The sequence below is a fragment of the Rattus rattus genome, chromosome X (genome assembly GCF_011064425.1).
Source record: "Rattus rattus isolate New Zealand chromosome X, Rrattus_CSIRO_v1, whole genome shotgun sequence".
NCBI classification, from domain to species: Eukaryota; Metazoa; Chordata; class Mammalia; order Rodentia; family Muridae; genus Rattus; species Rattus rattus.
The window spans coordinates 92,044,386-92,062,078 of NC_046172.1; the positions used below are offsets into that span (position 1 = coordinate 92,044,386).

Consider the following 17,693-nt stretch of genomic DNA (forward strand, 5'->3'; position numbering starts at 1 on the left):
AGAACACCATCTGGGATCCTATCCGCAAGCACTCAATATTAGTATTGATACCAACCCCACGAGTCCTTTGTGATTGGACACAGTCTTCTGTGTGTTGCTCATTTCACTCTCACAAGAATGCAATATTACCACAAAGTTCCTTCTGCCAAAAGGGACACTGAGTTTTAGGAACATCTATGCTGTTACTCAGGGAAAGTGGAACTTAAGAAGTATTCATGTGGCATCCTTATTAGGTGGTTGCCACATCAAGTATCGCGTGCATTTCATTCTGTTGTCCTCCTTTGATCTATATTTTTCCAAGTTTCTCTCCTTTTTCTGACTTTGTATATTGTCTTGTTCCTAATTCTGACTTGTTTGTGAACCCTTTATGTTCTTCAGCTGTCAATCTTCTCTCCTCCCTCTGCTTGAAGTTTTTTTTTTTTTTTTTTTTACATAATTTCCACTTGGTGCTTATGTTTCATCTGGTTCCATATTTCTTTATATGTTCCTATATTTCTACGTAGAGTTTGATTTTTTCATGTCATTCAGTTGTTGAGAATGAGATTCCATTCTATCCCATGTCTAACTAGAGCATTTGGAGCAGCTGTACTCCATACCCTCATTGTTGGCCACATGTACTATGAACCAGGAGCAACAGACGGAGCTACCTGGAATAAAGCAGGGCTGCCTGAGCTTCTTCCCCTAGCAGGAATGGAGTAGACCAGGCTCGCTTAGAGTAGTCTGTGCACTTAGCAGGCACCATGATTTCTGTGGTTATGTAGTATAGCCATTAACCTGAACATATGGCTAATTGGGAAAGCTAGGCTAACATACACCATGGTGTACAAAATAATATTTTTTTACAGTTTTCAGGTTACACAGGATCCATTCAATTTCCAGGAGTATTTGAAACTAAAGAGAATCAAAAAAAAAAAAGAATAATACTTCCCAATCCCCACCAGCCATAATTTTCTTTTCATTGTTTTTTTTATGCTTGGCATAGGGAAAGGATCAATAGTGCTATTAAAGTTAGGAAAATTATGAGTAGATGTCAGCAACACACACAGGGAACATAGGACTTAGCCTGGGATGTTTATTCAGATTTAATCTGTGAGAGGGCAAGGCATTCTGGATAGAATACATCAACAAACTTAGAAAAGAACTCTTGGAGTTAAGTAAGACTTCAAGAGACTTTTGTTGATGAAGGTGCCAAAGATATATGCCTAGTGTTAGCTAAGATGTAGAGAGTCAGGCACTTTACCCTGTTGACAAGACTACAGCTTTTGAAAAAATCACTTTGGATGGGTTCTTTCACAAGATGCATTAAGATTTAAAGCGTACCAGCCTCTTGATTTAGCAACTTCACTTGTAGGAATTAATTTCTCAAATAAGTCATGTTATTATGCAAAATATGTACAGAGATTTTGTGTACATTGTAATTATTTTTGTTCTTTGAAAATTTAGTAGAATTTACCAGTGAGGCCATTTGGGTCTAGAGTTTTCAATATTTATGGGAAGAGTTTTGAAAATTGATTGAATTCCCTTAATGGTTATAGAGCTCCTTAAGTTGTTTTATATTTTAATGAATCTCTCCAGGAGTTTTAATTTTCAGCCCGAAGGTTAATTTAGATTCCTGGTGTGCAGTATATCACTTCATATTGCAACAGTGTTGGGTTCAAATCCATGGCTTTGATTTCAAATTCTCATTAACAAGGGGCTCCCCTCCCCCTTAAAATCTTGAATGACAGAGGTAAGTTTCTCATTCCTTACTAATACTATAAAATTTTTTACCAACACTATTTGATTTTCTAGCCACAACCTCAACAACTACAACTACCACGGTCACCACCAATACCACTACCACAATTACAAGTGGCTTCAACCTGTATCTGACACCACCTGCATCATCACCGTGGCTTAACAACACTGGCTTCATCAATATGGCTTCTCTGCCTTCTACCATGACTGTGAAGTAAGCTTGTCTATTTGAAATTTTCTGTTTTGTTTCATCACTTAGTAGGCATGGGTAGCTCTAAACTAGTATTTTATAAATCAGTTGAGGGAACAGGGAGGGATTTTTTTTAAATGTAGCTCTGGATGGTAAACAGTCAACAAGCTTCTGTTATACTGTTGCAATACAGCCATTACTAGTACTACTAAGAGTTATAATTTATTGTGCAATTCTGCATGTTTAGCAAGATGACAATGCTTTAAGAACATCATATCATTTAATACTCATAATTATCCTATGAAATGGATACTATTTTTGGGTCCTGTTTTATAGAAGATGGGAACACAGAGAGATCAGGTAATCCTTTAATGGTCATACACTTTGTAGTCTGTGTGCCAAAAAAAAATCAAGCAATTGAACGCTAGAACTTATATAAATTTGCATATTATATGAAACATCCTGTGTGTCCTTTGTATAGTTCCTACAATGACAGAATCTTGTATTACTATAGTATAGAAGTAGCTAGAATATTGACGTTGATTCAGTCAACATACAATTTAGGGAGCTGGAGAGAAAGTTTAGCGGCTAAGAGGACTCGCTTCTATTCTGCAGGACTAGTGTTTCCACCTCAGCATCCGTGTCGGGCTGTTGAGAATTGCCTAGAACCCCAGCTCCAGGGTCTCCAAGACCCTCTTCTGATCTCCATGGGGACCTGTACACATGTACACACATTCACACAGATACATGAGCATAAAAAGTAAAAGCAAATATAAAAATAATTTTTAAAAGTTCTACAGACTAGGTCTGTCACCACAAGGATTCCACATGGTGCCCTTTTATGAGCGCATCTCTCTTCCTTTCATTAAGTGGGCGGTAATTAATATTCTTCATTACCATATTGACAATATTTTTTAAATGCTAAATAGGTGACCAGCCATGGCATGTGTGTGTTTTCATTCAGCATAATTCCTTCAGTTCTACATAAAATTTTGTTCTTTTTAATGTAGTTTGTTTAAGCACAGATTTGTTAATAGGCATCTAGGTTAATTCCATGTTTGGGGCTATTGGTGTGAATATTTGCATACAAGTACCTTTGTGAACCTAAGTCCTTTGTATCTTGGGTAAATGTCTAGGCATGTAGGTGCTTGTCAGTGTGGCATTTGTATATTTATTATTCTTAGGTGCCTGACACTCTCCCTGAGTGGCTATGTCATTCTGGTACACCTACCAGTAGTGTGTCAGTTACCCAGACTGTCCATATTTACTTGCTCAGTAGTGGCAATGGGACACATTTTATTACCCTTCTCACAGATGTGACATGCTCTTATTGTGGTTTGAATTTTAATGTCTGATGATGTTGTACATCTTTCATTTTTTTTCCTCCATTCTTTGAGAATTTGATACAGTGTGTTTTGATCCATACACATCCTCTCCTCCAGCTCCTCCCAGATTCACCCCACTACCATTCACGCAACATTTTGTTCTCCTTTCTTTTTTTTTTTTTTTTTTTTGGAGCTGGGGACGGAACCCAGGGCCTTGTGCTTGCTAGGCAAGTGCTCTACCACTGAGCTAAATCCCCAGCCCTCATTTTTTTAACATCCAACAAAAAGTCCAATCTGTCCTGACTATATTATTACATGTGTGGACTTCCTTTCCAGCAGCGTAGAGAAGGGTGAGACTTCATGCCTGTCTACCCTCTCCATTTTGGGGATTGGACTGGTTTGGGTTTGCACAGGCCTTGCACATGCTGTCATACTGCCGTGAGTTGCTATGTGAAGCTACCCTGCTATGACCTTATAGTCATCCATTACCTCTGTCCCCTTACACTCTCCATTCTGGCTGGTTCTGATATAATGATATCTATTTTATCTATTTTTGTATTTTTATATTAGTATTTGTGTATATACATGTGGATTTTGGTTTTTTACTCTAAGTCTTGATAACAGAACAACATTCAATGATCAGTACCAACTTTACAACCTATAAAATGCTCTGGGAGGCATTCTTATTCCTGTTTCCTCAAAGAAATTGTCAAGTTGGTACTGAGTCATTAGATGTTTCTTTAATGAAAACTTTTGTGCCCAGACACATCTCATGCAGAATCCTTTAAATTAAAAATAAACGTATTTAATGGATCCATAACCAGCCAGACTGTCTAGTTCATCTTTAATGAGCTTCAGCAGTGTGTGATTTTTAAAGGAATAAGTCCAGAATTCATGACATCGAGTTGTCTGGGCTTCTCCCTTACTGTCTTTGTTACATTGGAGAGATATTCTTGTTTCGTTTCTGATATTGGTGGCCTCTGTGTTTCTTATATGAATTTTATTGATGTTTCTCTAAAGAACCAGCATTTGTTTCATTGATTAATCTGTAAAACTTGCCTGTTTTCAGGTTCACTGTTATCCACTGCTGATTCTTTTCTCCTGATTGTATTGGGTTCATTTTCTTTTGCTAGTTTCTTAACGGCTGATCTTAGACTATTGATTTGAGGCACTTTCTTCTCACACCAGCCTGCACAGCTATAAATAGCCTTTGCACTGCTCTTCCTGTGGCCCGCATCTTTCATTATGCTCTGATTTCATTTTGAGCATTGGGTTATTTGGAAGTATGTTGCTTAATTTCCAAGTGTTCTGAGATTGTCTTCTTTTCTTCTTGAATTAGTTCTAGTCAGTGAACGTGCTCCATATGATTTTAGCTATTTTATATTTGTTCACACTTTTTTCTTGTGTGAGAGGAAATGGTCTGTTACAAACTGTTCCATGGAAACCTAAATATTCTGTTTTATCTTATTAAGTTTAATGCTCTCTGTGTTTCTGTTACTTTATGTAAAGATTTTGGAGTTTTGTCTGATTTCATTCTAGTAGTTCCTTTGGTTGTTGGAAAATAGCTTTTTGAAGTTCTCAACCAAATAATTTTGGATTTGTCTTATTTTCTCTCTTTAGCTTTATCACTTTTTCTTTCGGGAAAATTCTAGTACCCTTTATAGTTATTTTTAAAAAAAAATTTATTACCACACGAAGAAATGGTCAGCACTGTAACATTTCCAAACATACATAACACAATTTTCTTTTATTGGCACCCCTGCTGCTCCCCCCTTTCCCACATCCATGTCTTGTTAGTAGTCCCTTCTTTCCCCCTAAATAGTTTCCCTCCTGCCTTTTCATGCTATATACTGTATCTAGCTTTTTCTTATGGACTTGGAGGCTTTACCGTCTGGCTGCATATACATTAGATTGGCAGCTCTCCCCTTACATCTTGATTTTGTTATTATTCTGCAATTCCCCTTGACTTTGCAGATGGTAATTTTTGTTGTTCTGTAATAGGAACATAATCTTTTCTTTAAAAAAATACCTTTTTACCTTCAACTCCTTTACCTTAGCCTTTCCATAGCCTTGGAGTGATTCCTTGTGGGCCATATATTGCTGGATGTTTTTAAACTGCAATATCCATCACTGTTTTATTTGCTCTAGTTAGCTTGTTTATAGGTATTGTGGTTGTTGACTATCAGAGCTTGACTCTGCTGTTTGGTTATTTAGTTACTATTTTTGACTTGTCTTCTGTTTCTCCTTGTTTTTAATCTAACTGTGATGGATGGAATATTTTAAAGCAGTTTTACCTTGTTGTATATATGGTGTTTTTAATACTTTATTATTATTATTATTATTATTATTAATTTTTACTGGTTGTTGTAGATATAAAGGTATGCATATATAACTTTGAACGGTCTATTCGTATTGACTTTTTACCATTTTGGTTCAAGTAGAGAAACCCATTACTTACTTTCCCTACTTTTAATCTTGTTGGTGCTGTTGTCACAAGGATCTCTTCCATGCACATTGAACGCAACACCACAGAAGGCTGTGTTTTTCATTCCCACCTACAAGAACAATCTACAAAACCCCCTTCAGGGGGTGGATGATGCTTTGCCCTTCTTTGCAGCCTTTTCAAGGTGACATTCTAAGACTTGCCATTAACTTCTGCAGAGTCGATCTTCAAGGGGAGATTGGTGAGCAGTGCTTCACCTTAGATATCCATAAGATATCTCTATTTCCTCTTCATTTATGAAGATGCGAAGAAGGTCATGATGAGGACTTCTTTTCCTCCTTCCAGTACTTTGCAAGTGTGCAACTTCTTCCTAACCTCTCCGTTTCAGATGAGAAGCCAGCTATCACTCAGTTGCTCTTCTTATTTTAAGCATATTTTTTCATATTTTTTCTTCCATGATTTAATAGGTATATACACATACATATGAATACATATATACACATCCATGCATACATATATATAAAACCTTTACCTTTCCTAAGTCCAGTCACACTGTGTCTTCCCATGGATTTCTCTAGAGCCCTTTCCATAGCATGGTGGCTAGCACAGCTGCCTCAGAGGAAGGTTTTTGTGATTTATCCTATTTCTGGTTGTTTACCTCTTGAAATGGCGTGTTTATGTCTTTTCCCAAATTCAGAAAGTTTGCAACTTTTTCTTCCCAATAGTTTTTCAGGCCCATTTTCTCTTTCTGGAACTTCTCTTGCACATACTTTTATCTCATCTATTACTATCCTCCTGTGCCCTAGAGGAGTTTTTTTCATTTGTCTGTTTCCTCTTTGTTGTTCTGTACATTTTAATTACCTGCCATTATGTTCATGGATTTGTTTTCTGTAAGCTCACTCTAGCTAGCATCAAGCCTTTCAGGAGGGCTTATTATTCCAGTCATTTTATTTTTCAGTTGTATATTTTCCACTTGTTTTTTATAATCCCCATTTCTTTGTTTTTTTAAATTTCAAGAGGATTAAAAATTGCCCTCTTCAGAAATTTTTAGTGGCTGCTTTAAAATTCTTTTCAGGCAGTTCCCAACATCTGATACCTCTTAATGTTTTTATGTGTGTTGCTAGCCTTTTCTCTTTGGAGTGGTGATTTTCCTAGTCCTTGATATGGATCATTTTTATTGTGTCATGGACATTTGTCTATTATTTTAGGAGTGTTTGGGTCCTATTTATATCTTCTTTATTTTCATGAGATAGCCCCTTTTTGAGATATAGTGCAAAGAGTGGGTGTTTCGCTTCCAACTGGACCTTGCCCCAAGCACCCCAGCAAAAATGGAACCCTCAGTCATACTGCCTCAATGCACACAGGTGATGTGGAAGTTCAACTCTGAGCTCTGCTGACTCATTCCCATGTCACTAGCTCTTGTAGGAATGTAAGCCCAGCTTGCAGATGGGACTAGAAACACCAGAAGAAGAGGCAAGTGATGAGCTAACTCAATACTTGGTTGATATAGGAGTAGGCAAAGTTTCAATTACTTGGACCATGCGTTTAGAGGACTCAGAATACCAGCTACTTTACCTTTATGCTACTTGTTTGGCCTCGTGGATACTCTATTGACATGGTGGCTTGGCCCTCCTTTGGGCCTTGCTGACACAAGGCTCATGGGAGTAAGAGGATAGTCCTTTCGCCTCTACTTTTGGTTTTGCCCATCAGTGAGCAGGTTAAACTCCTCAAGTCTTAATTGACTTCCAGAGTGGGGGAAATGGGAGTCCTTACCAGTCTCAATTTGTCTTAGAGTGTTCAGTCTTTAGAGATTAGATTCTCTACTGGGTCCCTGTGATACCACAGCAAATGGCGAGGCCTACCAATTAATCCTGACTTACCCACTCTTGTTAAATTTTGTTGCTTCTGAGAGAGTATTTAGCTTTACTCTGGTATTATATGTCCCCATTACTACCCCAGTAGGAATTTAGAATGCTACATCCTTCTGCCAGCAAAGTATTAACATATTACTTTCCCCTAGAGCTCCACTGATACTACCCCTAGAGTCAGAGTTTGGCCTAGTTACCCTGATCACAGAATATAGAAGATCAGCTCTTAATACAGTCCTCAGGGGAGTTAGAGTTCTGTAGGGTTCCTTGCAGGTCTTGTGGGATGCCTGTCTTTTGTGACTAATACTCAGAAGTACACTTGGACTTAGATGAGTAATTCCTGTAGCCTCCATCATACTGTGCTGACATAGCATGGAGAGCGGAAGCAGACTGTGGCCCTGGCTTAGCTGTTTATATTTTTGATATAGTAGACATGTTAAGAAGTATCCATTTGCTCTAGTTCCTTAGGATAATTTTCAGAGAATTTAACTGGATGTTTTAAAATCATCTTTGCATGTTATGATTTTACTAGACATCATAGTAGAGAATCTCCCCACAAGTTTTTCTCCCTTATTATCCTGTATTGTTTGTTTTAAAATAAGATTATACTTTAATAAATATGACCATATTTTTATGGTTTTTAGCTCAATAGTGACTCCTGTGATGACCTATGGTCCCCTGGATAGCATGGTGAACAACTGGCACTATCAGCTTCAAGAACAAGAAAAACACTACTTTTATCAAGCTCACCAATTCAATATTTGGAACCATGCACTGATTGAGACCAGTAATGAGGTAAGAAGATATTCTCATTAATCTCACTTTATTGTACAAGAACTTTTAGATAAGCAAATGAGAATAGACTTTTGTATTGTAGTTAGTTTCCTGTTGCAATATTGATGAATATCTTAAAAACATTTTCCTGAATTAATATGCTCTCTGAATTTGGAAGTGTTTGGTGGTAGAGTGATGTTCGAGAAAATGTATATTGTTGTAAAATTTTTAAGAAAATTTGAATATCAACACAACTTTGTTCTTATTTCTCTTTAAAGATTGCTCTTTTGCACAACGAAGTGGAAAGAGTGAAACGGGATCAGAGCAGGTAGACCCTTGATGTCTTTGGTTGAAATACTTAAGATACTTTTGTTCTCTTTTGTTTTCCCTTGCTATTTATTGGCATTTAATTAGTTACCCAAAATTGCTTGCATTAGCCCTTCTATCGCCTTGTTTTATTCAGACTGGAACAAGAATTGGATTTTATCCTGCTCCAGCAGAAGGAACTGGAACATACCTTGGCTCCCATAGAGGAGTTTTTGAAGGAGCAGAATGGTCCTCTTAAACTGCTGTATGTGAATAAGGAGTATGAGATGATGTAAGTACATAAAGATTGAAGAGTTGGGCAGAAGGAGGGAAAAATTGAATCACAAGACAGAAAATAAATATCGATAGGAAAGGGCAACTTCCAGTTGGTATTTATCAGCTGCTTTGACTTCACCGTGTTTGTCTTTAACGGATGCCTGCAAAGAAAGGCATCATTCCGGCAGCTCTGTTTTATAGCATCTCATTCACTATTATTAATCTCAAGCTCACGTTTGTCTATAAAGTTTTTATATTTGTCAAGTGTATTCTTAAAGTGAAAGTAAAAGCTTACTTGTGATGTTATAGTATTATGGAATATTTCTGGCCTCATAGTGGCACTTCTAAACCTAATATTCATACAGTGGTTTTAGTCATACATTATTTGATTTTTTCAAACACAGTTGGTAATTTGAGGATGAACTCTGGCTTTCAAAAATGTAGTTATTTTTTTCAGGGTTTCAAGCTAGGTATGTTTTATTTGTGTACTGTTCAGTTTTTACTTTGTGTCTGTTCGCTGTCAGGGTTCCCATGGTAACTCTGTCCCTGGACCTGTGATTTGATAATCAGGCCACTTTAGAAAGCATTAAGAGACGTTGTGCGAACATACTACATAATCTAAATTGCGACTAACTTGGGCTCACTTTGTCAGTGGCTTGTTAGTGAATCAAGATGGGGCTTTTATGTTTTGGATTTTTTTTTCTGGTTTTTAAGACAGGTTCTTAGCGGGTTTGCCCAGGTTTATGTCAAACTCCTGGGTTAAAGTGGTTCTGTCACCTTATCATTGTGAGTAGCAGGCACTGCAGGCACTCATCACAGTGCCCCACTGAGCCTTTGCAAGTGCTCAGCTGAACTTATTTGTTATAAAGCTCGCAAGTTGATGGTTTTTTTGTAGGAATTTTAATGTGGATAAGTATAGCTAATCTGTACTGACCTCCATTTTATTTCTAGTCCTGTTTCTGTCTGTGTTTTCATTCTATTTCCTTTTTCCATGTCTTCCTTTGTTCTATTCTTTGACATTGTTTTTGTGAAACACACATGCATGTGTACGCACACACACACACACACGTTTCCTTGTTTGAGATAGGATCTGGGTATATATCCGTGGGGAACTCCTTAGGTAGACCAGGCTGGCCAAGGATTCCCTACATAGATAGACAAGGCTGTCCTTGAACTCATAGAGATCCACCTGCCTCCCCCTCTTGAGTACAGGGATTGTAGGTTTGCACCACCACACCTGACACATTCTATATTTTTATCACCTGTTTTTGGAGAAGGTCTCATCCCACAAACTATGTAGCAATTAAGGCTGGCTTGAAAGGCTTGACCCACCTATCTATACTTGGAAGTGCTGTGATTACAGGAATGTATCACCATGTTCAACTTTAGTCTATAGTTTTTGTTTCGTTTGTTTTTAAAACATGTTTTTAGAAGATATTAACTGTAGATTGGGGAAGAAAACCTCAGAAACACTAACTCCTTCCCAATTGCTCTTTTGTACTCTACTCAAATTTATATTACAATAATACTTTCACCAGAATTTTGAACACTTTAGGCAACCAATTACATATAAGAAATTTGGCACTGAGAGCAATGGGTAGTTACCAAGAAATCTAAATGCATCTTTTAATTTTATAGATAATAAAGTTGAGAAATCTTCTCTTGGCTTTGAATTCTTATAAACATATCTATATACCAGACTAGCTCAAGGAAGCAACCTTTCTCCATCACTCCCCGCTCCCTTCTCTGTCTCATAAACAATTTGAGCAGAATATTTGAAAATTTAGGTCACTGATCAGTTTGTAACTAAACTTAGATGTATCTACCTTTTAATATTGTGAAGCTTGTTTCCCAAAATATCCATTGTTACTTGCTATAGTATACCATGTAATGTTTTACTATGTGAAAGTTTATGTATTCTCAGTCATTAAAAAAAAATCTCAGCATTGATGTATTCTCAGTCATTGAAGAAATCTCAGTACTGGCTATTGCATATATTTTGGTTCAACCAAAGGGTTCCTTTGCTCTAATACTCATCAGAAATTTAGCCAGAGGCTAAAGTCTTTGCTTTGCAGTCTTAGGTTATGGTGGTAACATTGAATCTGTGAGACTGTATGTCCTTGATCATAACTGGAAACTAAATGAATGTAGGGGAGTCGAGACAGATCTAGTTGACAATTATATGGTTTTTGTGGTTATTCCCAGGAGTGTAAAATCTCTATATGTCAGTAACAACCATGAGAAAACATTTCTTGTTTCTCTCTTTCATTTCCCTTTGCAGTTATAGACTGGCCGAAGTCATAGATGCTGATCTGAAAAGGATGTCTCAAGATCTCAAGGACATCATTATTTACCTGAATTCAGTGATTCGTCCTAATGCTCCTTCTGAACCAGTACGGTCCCTGTTCTTTTGATTTAGACAGCCAAGATTTTATAGGAAATTAGCCCTCCGTGGGTCTTTTAATTAGTCACATTCTCCTGTTCTCCAGAGTACTCCTTATGTGCCCTCTAGAGATATGAAGCCCTTAGGCATGATTAGTGGGACAGTAAATATTTAGTAAATATTTACAGTTGTGAGGTTTTTGTGGTTATTCCCAGGAGTGTAAAATAAATGACTCTCAATGTTATTCAGGGCTTACTTTCTGCATAATTAAATGGATTCTGGTACTTTTTTTATTTACTAGTTAAATTTTCAGACCATATAATTATTTACACACTCTTATAAATATGAACATATATGTCTAGGTCTGTTGGACATATGTAGGCACTAATTTATATCTTTAAATTATAGCAACTATTAAGACAACATTTTCCCATAAAAAATTTTTTTGTTAAATGTTGTCATGTTTCTAACTGCTTTACAGCATCTAACTTAGTTCATAAAGCAAATATGTTATATTTTTGGAATGCGTGTCTGAGGATCCCGTTAGAATTAAGATTCTGTGAATCAATTTGGCAGTAAGAAAGAAGTGGGGGGTTTCTCTTTCAGTTCTCTATACTCCAATTATAAAGAACATATTCCCCCTATCTTTCCCTATTGTCTCAGAAGCCTAAATGAAGTCCTCTTTTCCCCGCTCCCAGTCAATGGGACTAAAGCTAAGAGGTATCTCCTATTGTAGGAGCTTCTATTGTGCTTTTTCTCATTAGTTATAAGTAGGAGTGAGGCTAGATCTGGGTAGATGAGAATGAATAACATATACATAAGTGGCCATTATTCTCTAGCAAGCTCTTTGTCCAGTTAGATGCAGACAGTTTTTTTCTGTGCATACATATTATTAGTGAATTTTTTAATTATGAAAAGACAGCCAGTTATAGTCGAGAAACTATTAGAATTTTGTCACATAATCTCCCTGGGTCTCGGTTCCTTCTTTTGTAAAATGTCAAGGACAGAATAAATGACCTGTAAGTCCCTTTCAGCCATAAAACAGTGCTATTCTGTACTTAGCATCAATCTAAAATTGAACAATGACAAATATAAATTAGTCTGAAATTACCAATGCTACCATCTGCCCTGTGTTCACAAAGATGATCACGAGTCGACAAAATACATTTCTATTAGATTCTGAATGTAATTCCAAGATTCAAAATTGTTTTGTTGTGATAGGTTTCTGATGCATAGATAAATATAAGCAGATTTAGACACAGCAGAACTGATGTCTAGTCCTGGAGTGCTGAATTAATTTGAGAAGTGTAGTCAACAGAGTTAGTAAAATCTATCTCTGTCGTTTTCTCAACTTGGCCCACGATTATTTTGTTTTCCTGGTGACTAGGAAACAGTCTTTTTGTTTTCATTTTTCCTGGTCGGGATAATGGAGATGTTTAAGATGAGTGAGTTAAGGGTAATTACTGTGTGATAGCAGGACAAAGGAAGTGAGAGATCATCCCTCTTTTCAGCTAGCATAAATCATTGAACAGAAAAATCACACCTACTGAATGATAATGTTCTTATGGATAATGCGATGATCATCACAGTCACGGTACAAAAATAGGAGCTGTGTCCCAGCATTCACAGTGCTGGCACTTAATGACTTTCATTACGCTTGTGTGGGGGTTTGTGTGTGTGTCTCTCGATGAATGGGAGACACCACATAATACTTACAATTTTGTGAACATATCATGTCTATTACCCAATTACATTTTTTTATAAAATCATAAAATTAAAGCATCAACATTACCAATCCCTCCCTTTTCTATTAATGTATTTCTTCTAGTCTTTTACACTTCACACACACACACACACACACACACACACACACACACACACACACAAAGTCCTTCTATGTAAACAAAATCTGAAACATAAATATATTGATTTTTACCTTCTGTATCCATGGCCCTTTCTGAAAATGTAAATCATTCTTTTGACAATGTGAGTTTTAATGCTGCCAAGATATTTCACTAGAGATGAATTTTATAATATATTTACCATTTTTATTGATAGAGATATTATTTCCAATTTTGGGGATATCTAATATAGCATTGTAATGACCAATCATATTTAGAGTTGGGTTGGCCCCCGGAAGTAGAATATACTGTATAAAATGCTACAAATATTTTAAAACTATTGACAGGTAACATAAAAATGTACATTTGGAAATTTGGGCCTATTTACATTAGTGTTTAGTGTATATTAACATGCAGATTTTTTCCTACTTGCAAATTTCACCATCTGCAATGGTGAAATTTTAAGTGCTCCAAAATCTAAAACTCTCTCAGCAAAGAAATAATGTACGAATAGAAAGGTCCACAGCCATGAGATGGGTCATAGTCAAAAAATATGGGCGTAGCTAGACTCGGGTGTAACTCAGTGGTCAGAGTAGCCCATGAGAAACAAACAAATGATCAAACAAACAAGCAGCATACACACAAACTACAGGTATGATACAAATAACATCACCTTCAGGCTATCTGTACAAGATAATGTATGACATAAATTCCATGTTTAAGCTTGCTTCCCATATCTGGGAGATTTCGTTATATATAATGCAATGTTCCAAAATTTGAAAAGAAAGTCTGAAACAATTCTACTCACAGGATTTTGAGTAAGGAGTTATCAACCTATACTTGACTACTGAATGTTATTATTTTTAAAAGAATGAATTTGAGGGGCCATGCATATTACTATCATTCAGGAGGATGAGGGAGGGCCTTGGCTACATGACTAGTTTTCAGGCCAGTCTGTACTACATTAACAAGCGAGTGTCCCCCCTAAATGTGCAGATTTGATTGACAAATTTTTTGTTATTAATTTTAAATGGATTTATTAATTTGTTTTCTTTTGAAACATTTCTTACTGTCCTTTATTTTTATATTGTGCTTGTCAGTTTTTTATTGATTTGTAGGGATCTTATTCTTGACAGTTACCAAATGAATAGATTGAACTAATGCATAACAGTAATTAGTGTATAAGTATGAAATGGCAAAGCCCCATTAATGTGTAGTTCATTGTCAATGCACCAGTTACCAGAACAAAATTAAATGTTGCTTCCTAGTTTCAATTTCCTGTGTTGCTTGCTTTTTTGTTTACTACATTCCAATAGTCATAATCTAAAAGACTTTGGTGTGTTTTCAGCTGGAGCAGGTCTGCAGGATTCTGAGTGCTCATCTGGAGTCTCTGCAGTGGATCAGCCATAACTCAGGTGGGAGTTTGCTTTATACATAGTGTTGTAGGTATGAAAATGTATAACGCACATTGTGCTTTCAGGGACCACACTGACTTAAGCCCTTGGCTCAAGGGTTATTCAGCTCATGCTCATATACTCTCTGAAGAAATTCTACAGTTTAAGTAGAAGTTAATAAAAATGGGGAATGGGTATAGGTAAGGTATTGACAGTATCAATGAAGTAGGACTTTTTTTTTTTTTTTTTTTTTTTTTTTTTTTTCCGGAGCTGGGGACCGAAACCAGGGCCTTGTGCTTGCTAGGCAAGTGCTCTACCACTGAGCTAAATCCCCAACCCCGTAGTAGGACTTTTAAATTTATCTTTTATATAGAATTTTGATCTTGGTAAAACATATATATTTTGTATACTCAGAATTGGACTCAAAATGAGAGACAAATACTGAAGCCCTCCTCACCCCAAATCAGCACAATTTCTGGCATACTAACTCAGTGAAGATAACCGTTGAATACAACGTTCTTTTGGAATGTTTTTGTTTGAAGAAATAAATGTATATGTTCATGACATGTTTAGGCCACGTGTGTGCATGCTTGTAGAGACTGGGCAAGTCGAGGTTGGGTCTCTTCCTCTATGCCTCTCTGCTTTAATAATACAAGTTTTCTGTGGAATATGTTTAAGTTCATCTTTATCTTGAATACCCTGCATTGTTTATAAATCTTTCAACTAATAGTCATTTCTTGGCAGAAAAATATACTAGCAGAAAATGAACCAAAACAGACTACAGGTTATTTTGTTAACTTTCTAAAAATATCTTATTGAGGTACAATTTACATACCATGAAATTCAGCATTTTAGTTGTTTAAGACAATAGGAAATCATGATTGTGTATTTCTGTTATATAGTAGCTGATTCAGGCAAGGGTCATCAATAAATGGTGAAGCTATAAAGTTTAAGATCATTGAGGAATAAGATATTTATATACTCCTAAAATTTATCACTCCGTGTATTGATTAATAAAACACACACACACAATTCAGGTGAAGTTAGTACCTCTTTTTAGCATACACTTAGTCTGTTGGAGCCTTTAATTTCATTCTCAAAAACGAAAGATAGATAATACGTACCCTTAATTTTTTAGAAGATTAAAAGAAGCAGTGGATAGCTTTCTTTGGATAGTGCCTAGTCCGTAGTTGGTAGTTAGTAAATGACAGTGAGAAGAACTAGTTATTGGTTGTTAAAATTTGTGTTGTTTGTGTATGGGGTTGGACATAAGGAAGGTCATGGGGTTCAAAGGTAGCTATTAAACTAGATGTAAAGAGGTTAGTTCCAGGTAGATTCTCATTAAATACCATGTACATTGAGAAGTTGACACAGTAGCTAAGAAGAAGGGAAGTGTTAATAACCACACAATGCCAAAGAATGAGATTATTCAAAGTTTTCCTGTGTGTGGCTTATTTTTCCACAGCGAACAGTACTTTTGGGGTGGAGTTGAAGGGGTGTTACAAGGTAATTTAGGTTATAAAGAAAAATTGCAGTGATTTTTCTCTTGGCAGGGATCCTCTTTGTCATAAATGAAACCGCAAGGCTCCCAGCCAGTGTTTCCTTTATAAAATTAAAGTTGTTAGTGTTGCAAGGGATTTACTTTATATAAATGAAAAAACTGTGGCCCAGAAAGGTTTAATGACTTCTTTAGAACACACAACTAAGACCAATCATAGAAGAATTGGGATCAGGATCCAGAGTTCCTTGTGTGAAAAACATTATTTTTAATTCCGGTGAGCTTTTCAAACAGTGTTGGTATTGTTAGATATAAAAACAAATTTTAATCATGCACAAAACAGTGGAGGACAGGGTAGTTAAATATGAAATATTTTGGATGGGATGTTAATTTTCAGTGTCTGGGTGAAGTTCTCAGTCAAAATTGATAGCAGCATAAGACAGTAGAGGGTGATGATTAATAAGAATTCATTTTTTTTTCTAAAGATTCATTTGAGTTTAAGAACTAGAGAAATGTTATAGAGCAGCAGTTCCCAACCTGTGTGCCATGACCCCTTTGGCAAACCCATCTCCCAAAATATTTATACTCCGATTCATAACAGCAGCAACATTATTTATGAAGTAGCATAATTTTATAGTTGGGGGTCACCACAAATGAGGAACCGCATTAAAGGGTCGCAGGGGAGGGTGAGAACCCCTGGTCTAGAGGGTTTCATTAGAGACGGACTCTTCCTGAAGAATGAGAAAACTCTGTTAGTTCGTGATAGCACCAGCTTCTTTCTGCCATCCCCACCCAACAAGCCTTTCCTTTTCATATCAGGAAACGAGGTAATCAAGAAAGGCAGCATGGTGGGGTTTAATTATATTGTCCAGGAAAGGATTTTTTTTCTTTTTGTTTTATTTTCCTTTTTAATAGTTAATTGGATCATGTCTGTTGAAATGGTCTGTGGACTGAAAGTTTAAGATTAAATTAGTCCATTTTTTCACTTTCAGAGAGCAGTTATAGAAAAATGAATGAGTGTGTTCTTCTGGCAATACAAATATTATATTTTACTAAAAAGAAATCATTAACTCATATAAAATCAAATCTTTATTTTAAAAGGTTTCCGGGAAATGTTTTTGTGACTTAATATCTGTAATATTGGCACAAAAATTTTCCATAATAAAACATGGCAGCTGTTACATGAAAAAGATTACATACTTAACTGAAAAATCATTTATTTAAAAGTGATTTTGATGAATATTATTAACTGAGAAAAGCTAAAAATAAAAAGACTGTATAGACTGTGTGATTCCAAATATATGACATTCTGCAAAAGGCAAAACTGTAAAGATAGTTTAAAAAGAAAAGGATCAGTAGTGGGCGTGGTGATGAATGAATAGGCAGTCAGAGAGCTGTAAAAATATTGTCTGTGGTACTTTAATGATGGCTACCTATCATTATACCTTTCTGAAAGCTGTAGGATAAACAACGTTATTCATGAACTTCAGTGTAAAGAATAGACCTTGGGTGGTAATGGTACTTTATCAGGGATAATGACTACACTGGTGTGGGACAGTAGTAGCTGGGGAGGCTTGTGAGCCTAGAACTTTTGAGTATATTCAGTATATGGGGACTCTCTTTCTGGACAATATTTTCCATGAATTTAAAGTTACTCC

The 17,693-nt window shown here is 36.3% G+C and overlaps 2 protein-coding genes across 2 annotated transcripts in view; one reads left to right on the plus strand and one right to left on the minus strand.

The window, feature by feature from the left end:
• LOC116888646 (collagen alpha-5(IV) chain-like) overlaps positions 1-17,693 on the minus strand; it is a 760,537-nt gene that overhangs the window by 340,767 nt on the left and 402,077 nt on the right. The gene's annotated exons all lie outside the window — the stretch shown is intronic.
• Nup62cl (nucleoporin 62 C-terminal like) overlaps positions 1-17,693 on the plus strand; it is an 82,486-nt gene that overhangs the window by 52,270 nt on the left and 12,523 nt on the right. Inside the window, exons 4-9 of the mRNA XM_032890170.1 lie at positions 1,792-1,951; positions 8,208-8,358; positions 8,616-8,665; positions 8,801-8,935; positions 11,201-11,312; positions 14,492-14,558. Of these exons, the coding sequence (XP_032746061.1) occupies positions 1,792-1,951; positions 8,208-8,358; positions 8,616-8,665; positions 8,801-8,935; positions 11,201-11,312; positions 14,492-14,558 (675 nt within the window). The remainder of the gene's footprint in view (positions 1-1,791; positions 1,952-8,207; positions 8,359-8,615; positions 8,666-8,800; positions 8,936-11,200; positions 11,313-14,491; positions 14,559-17,693) is intronic.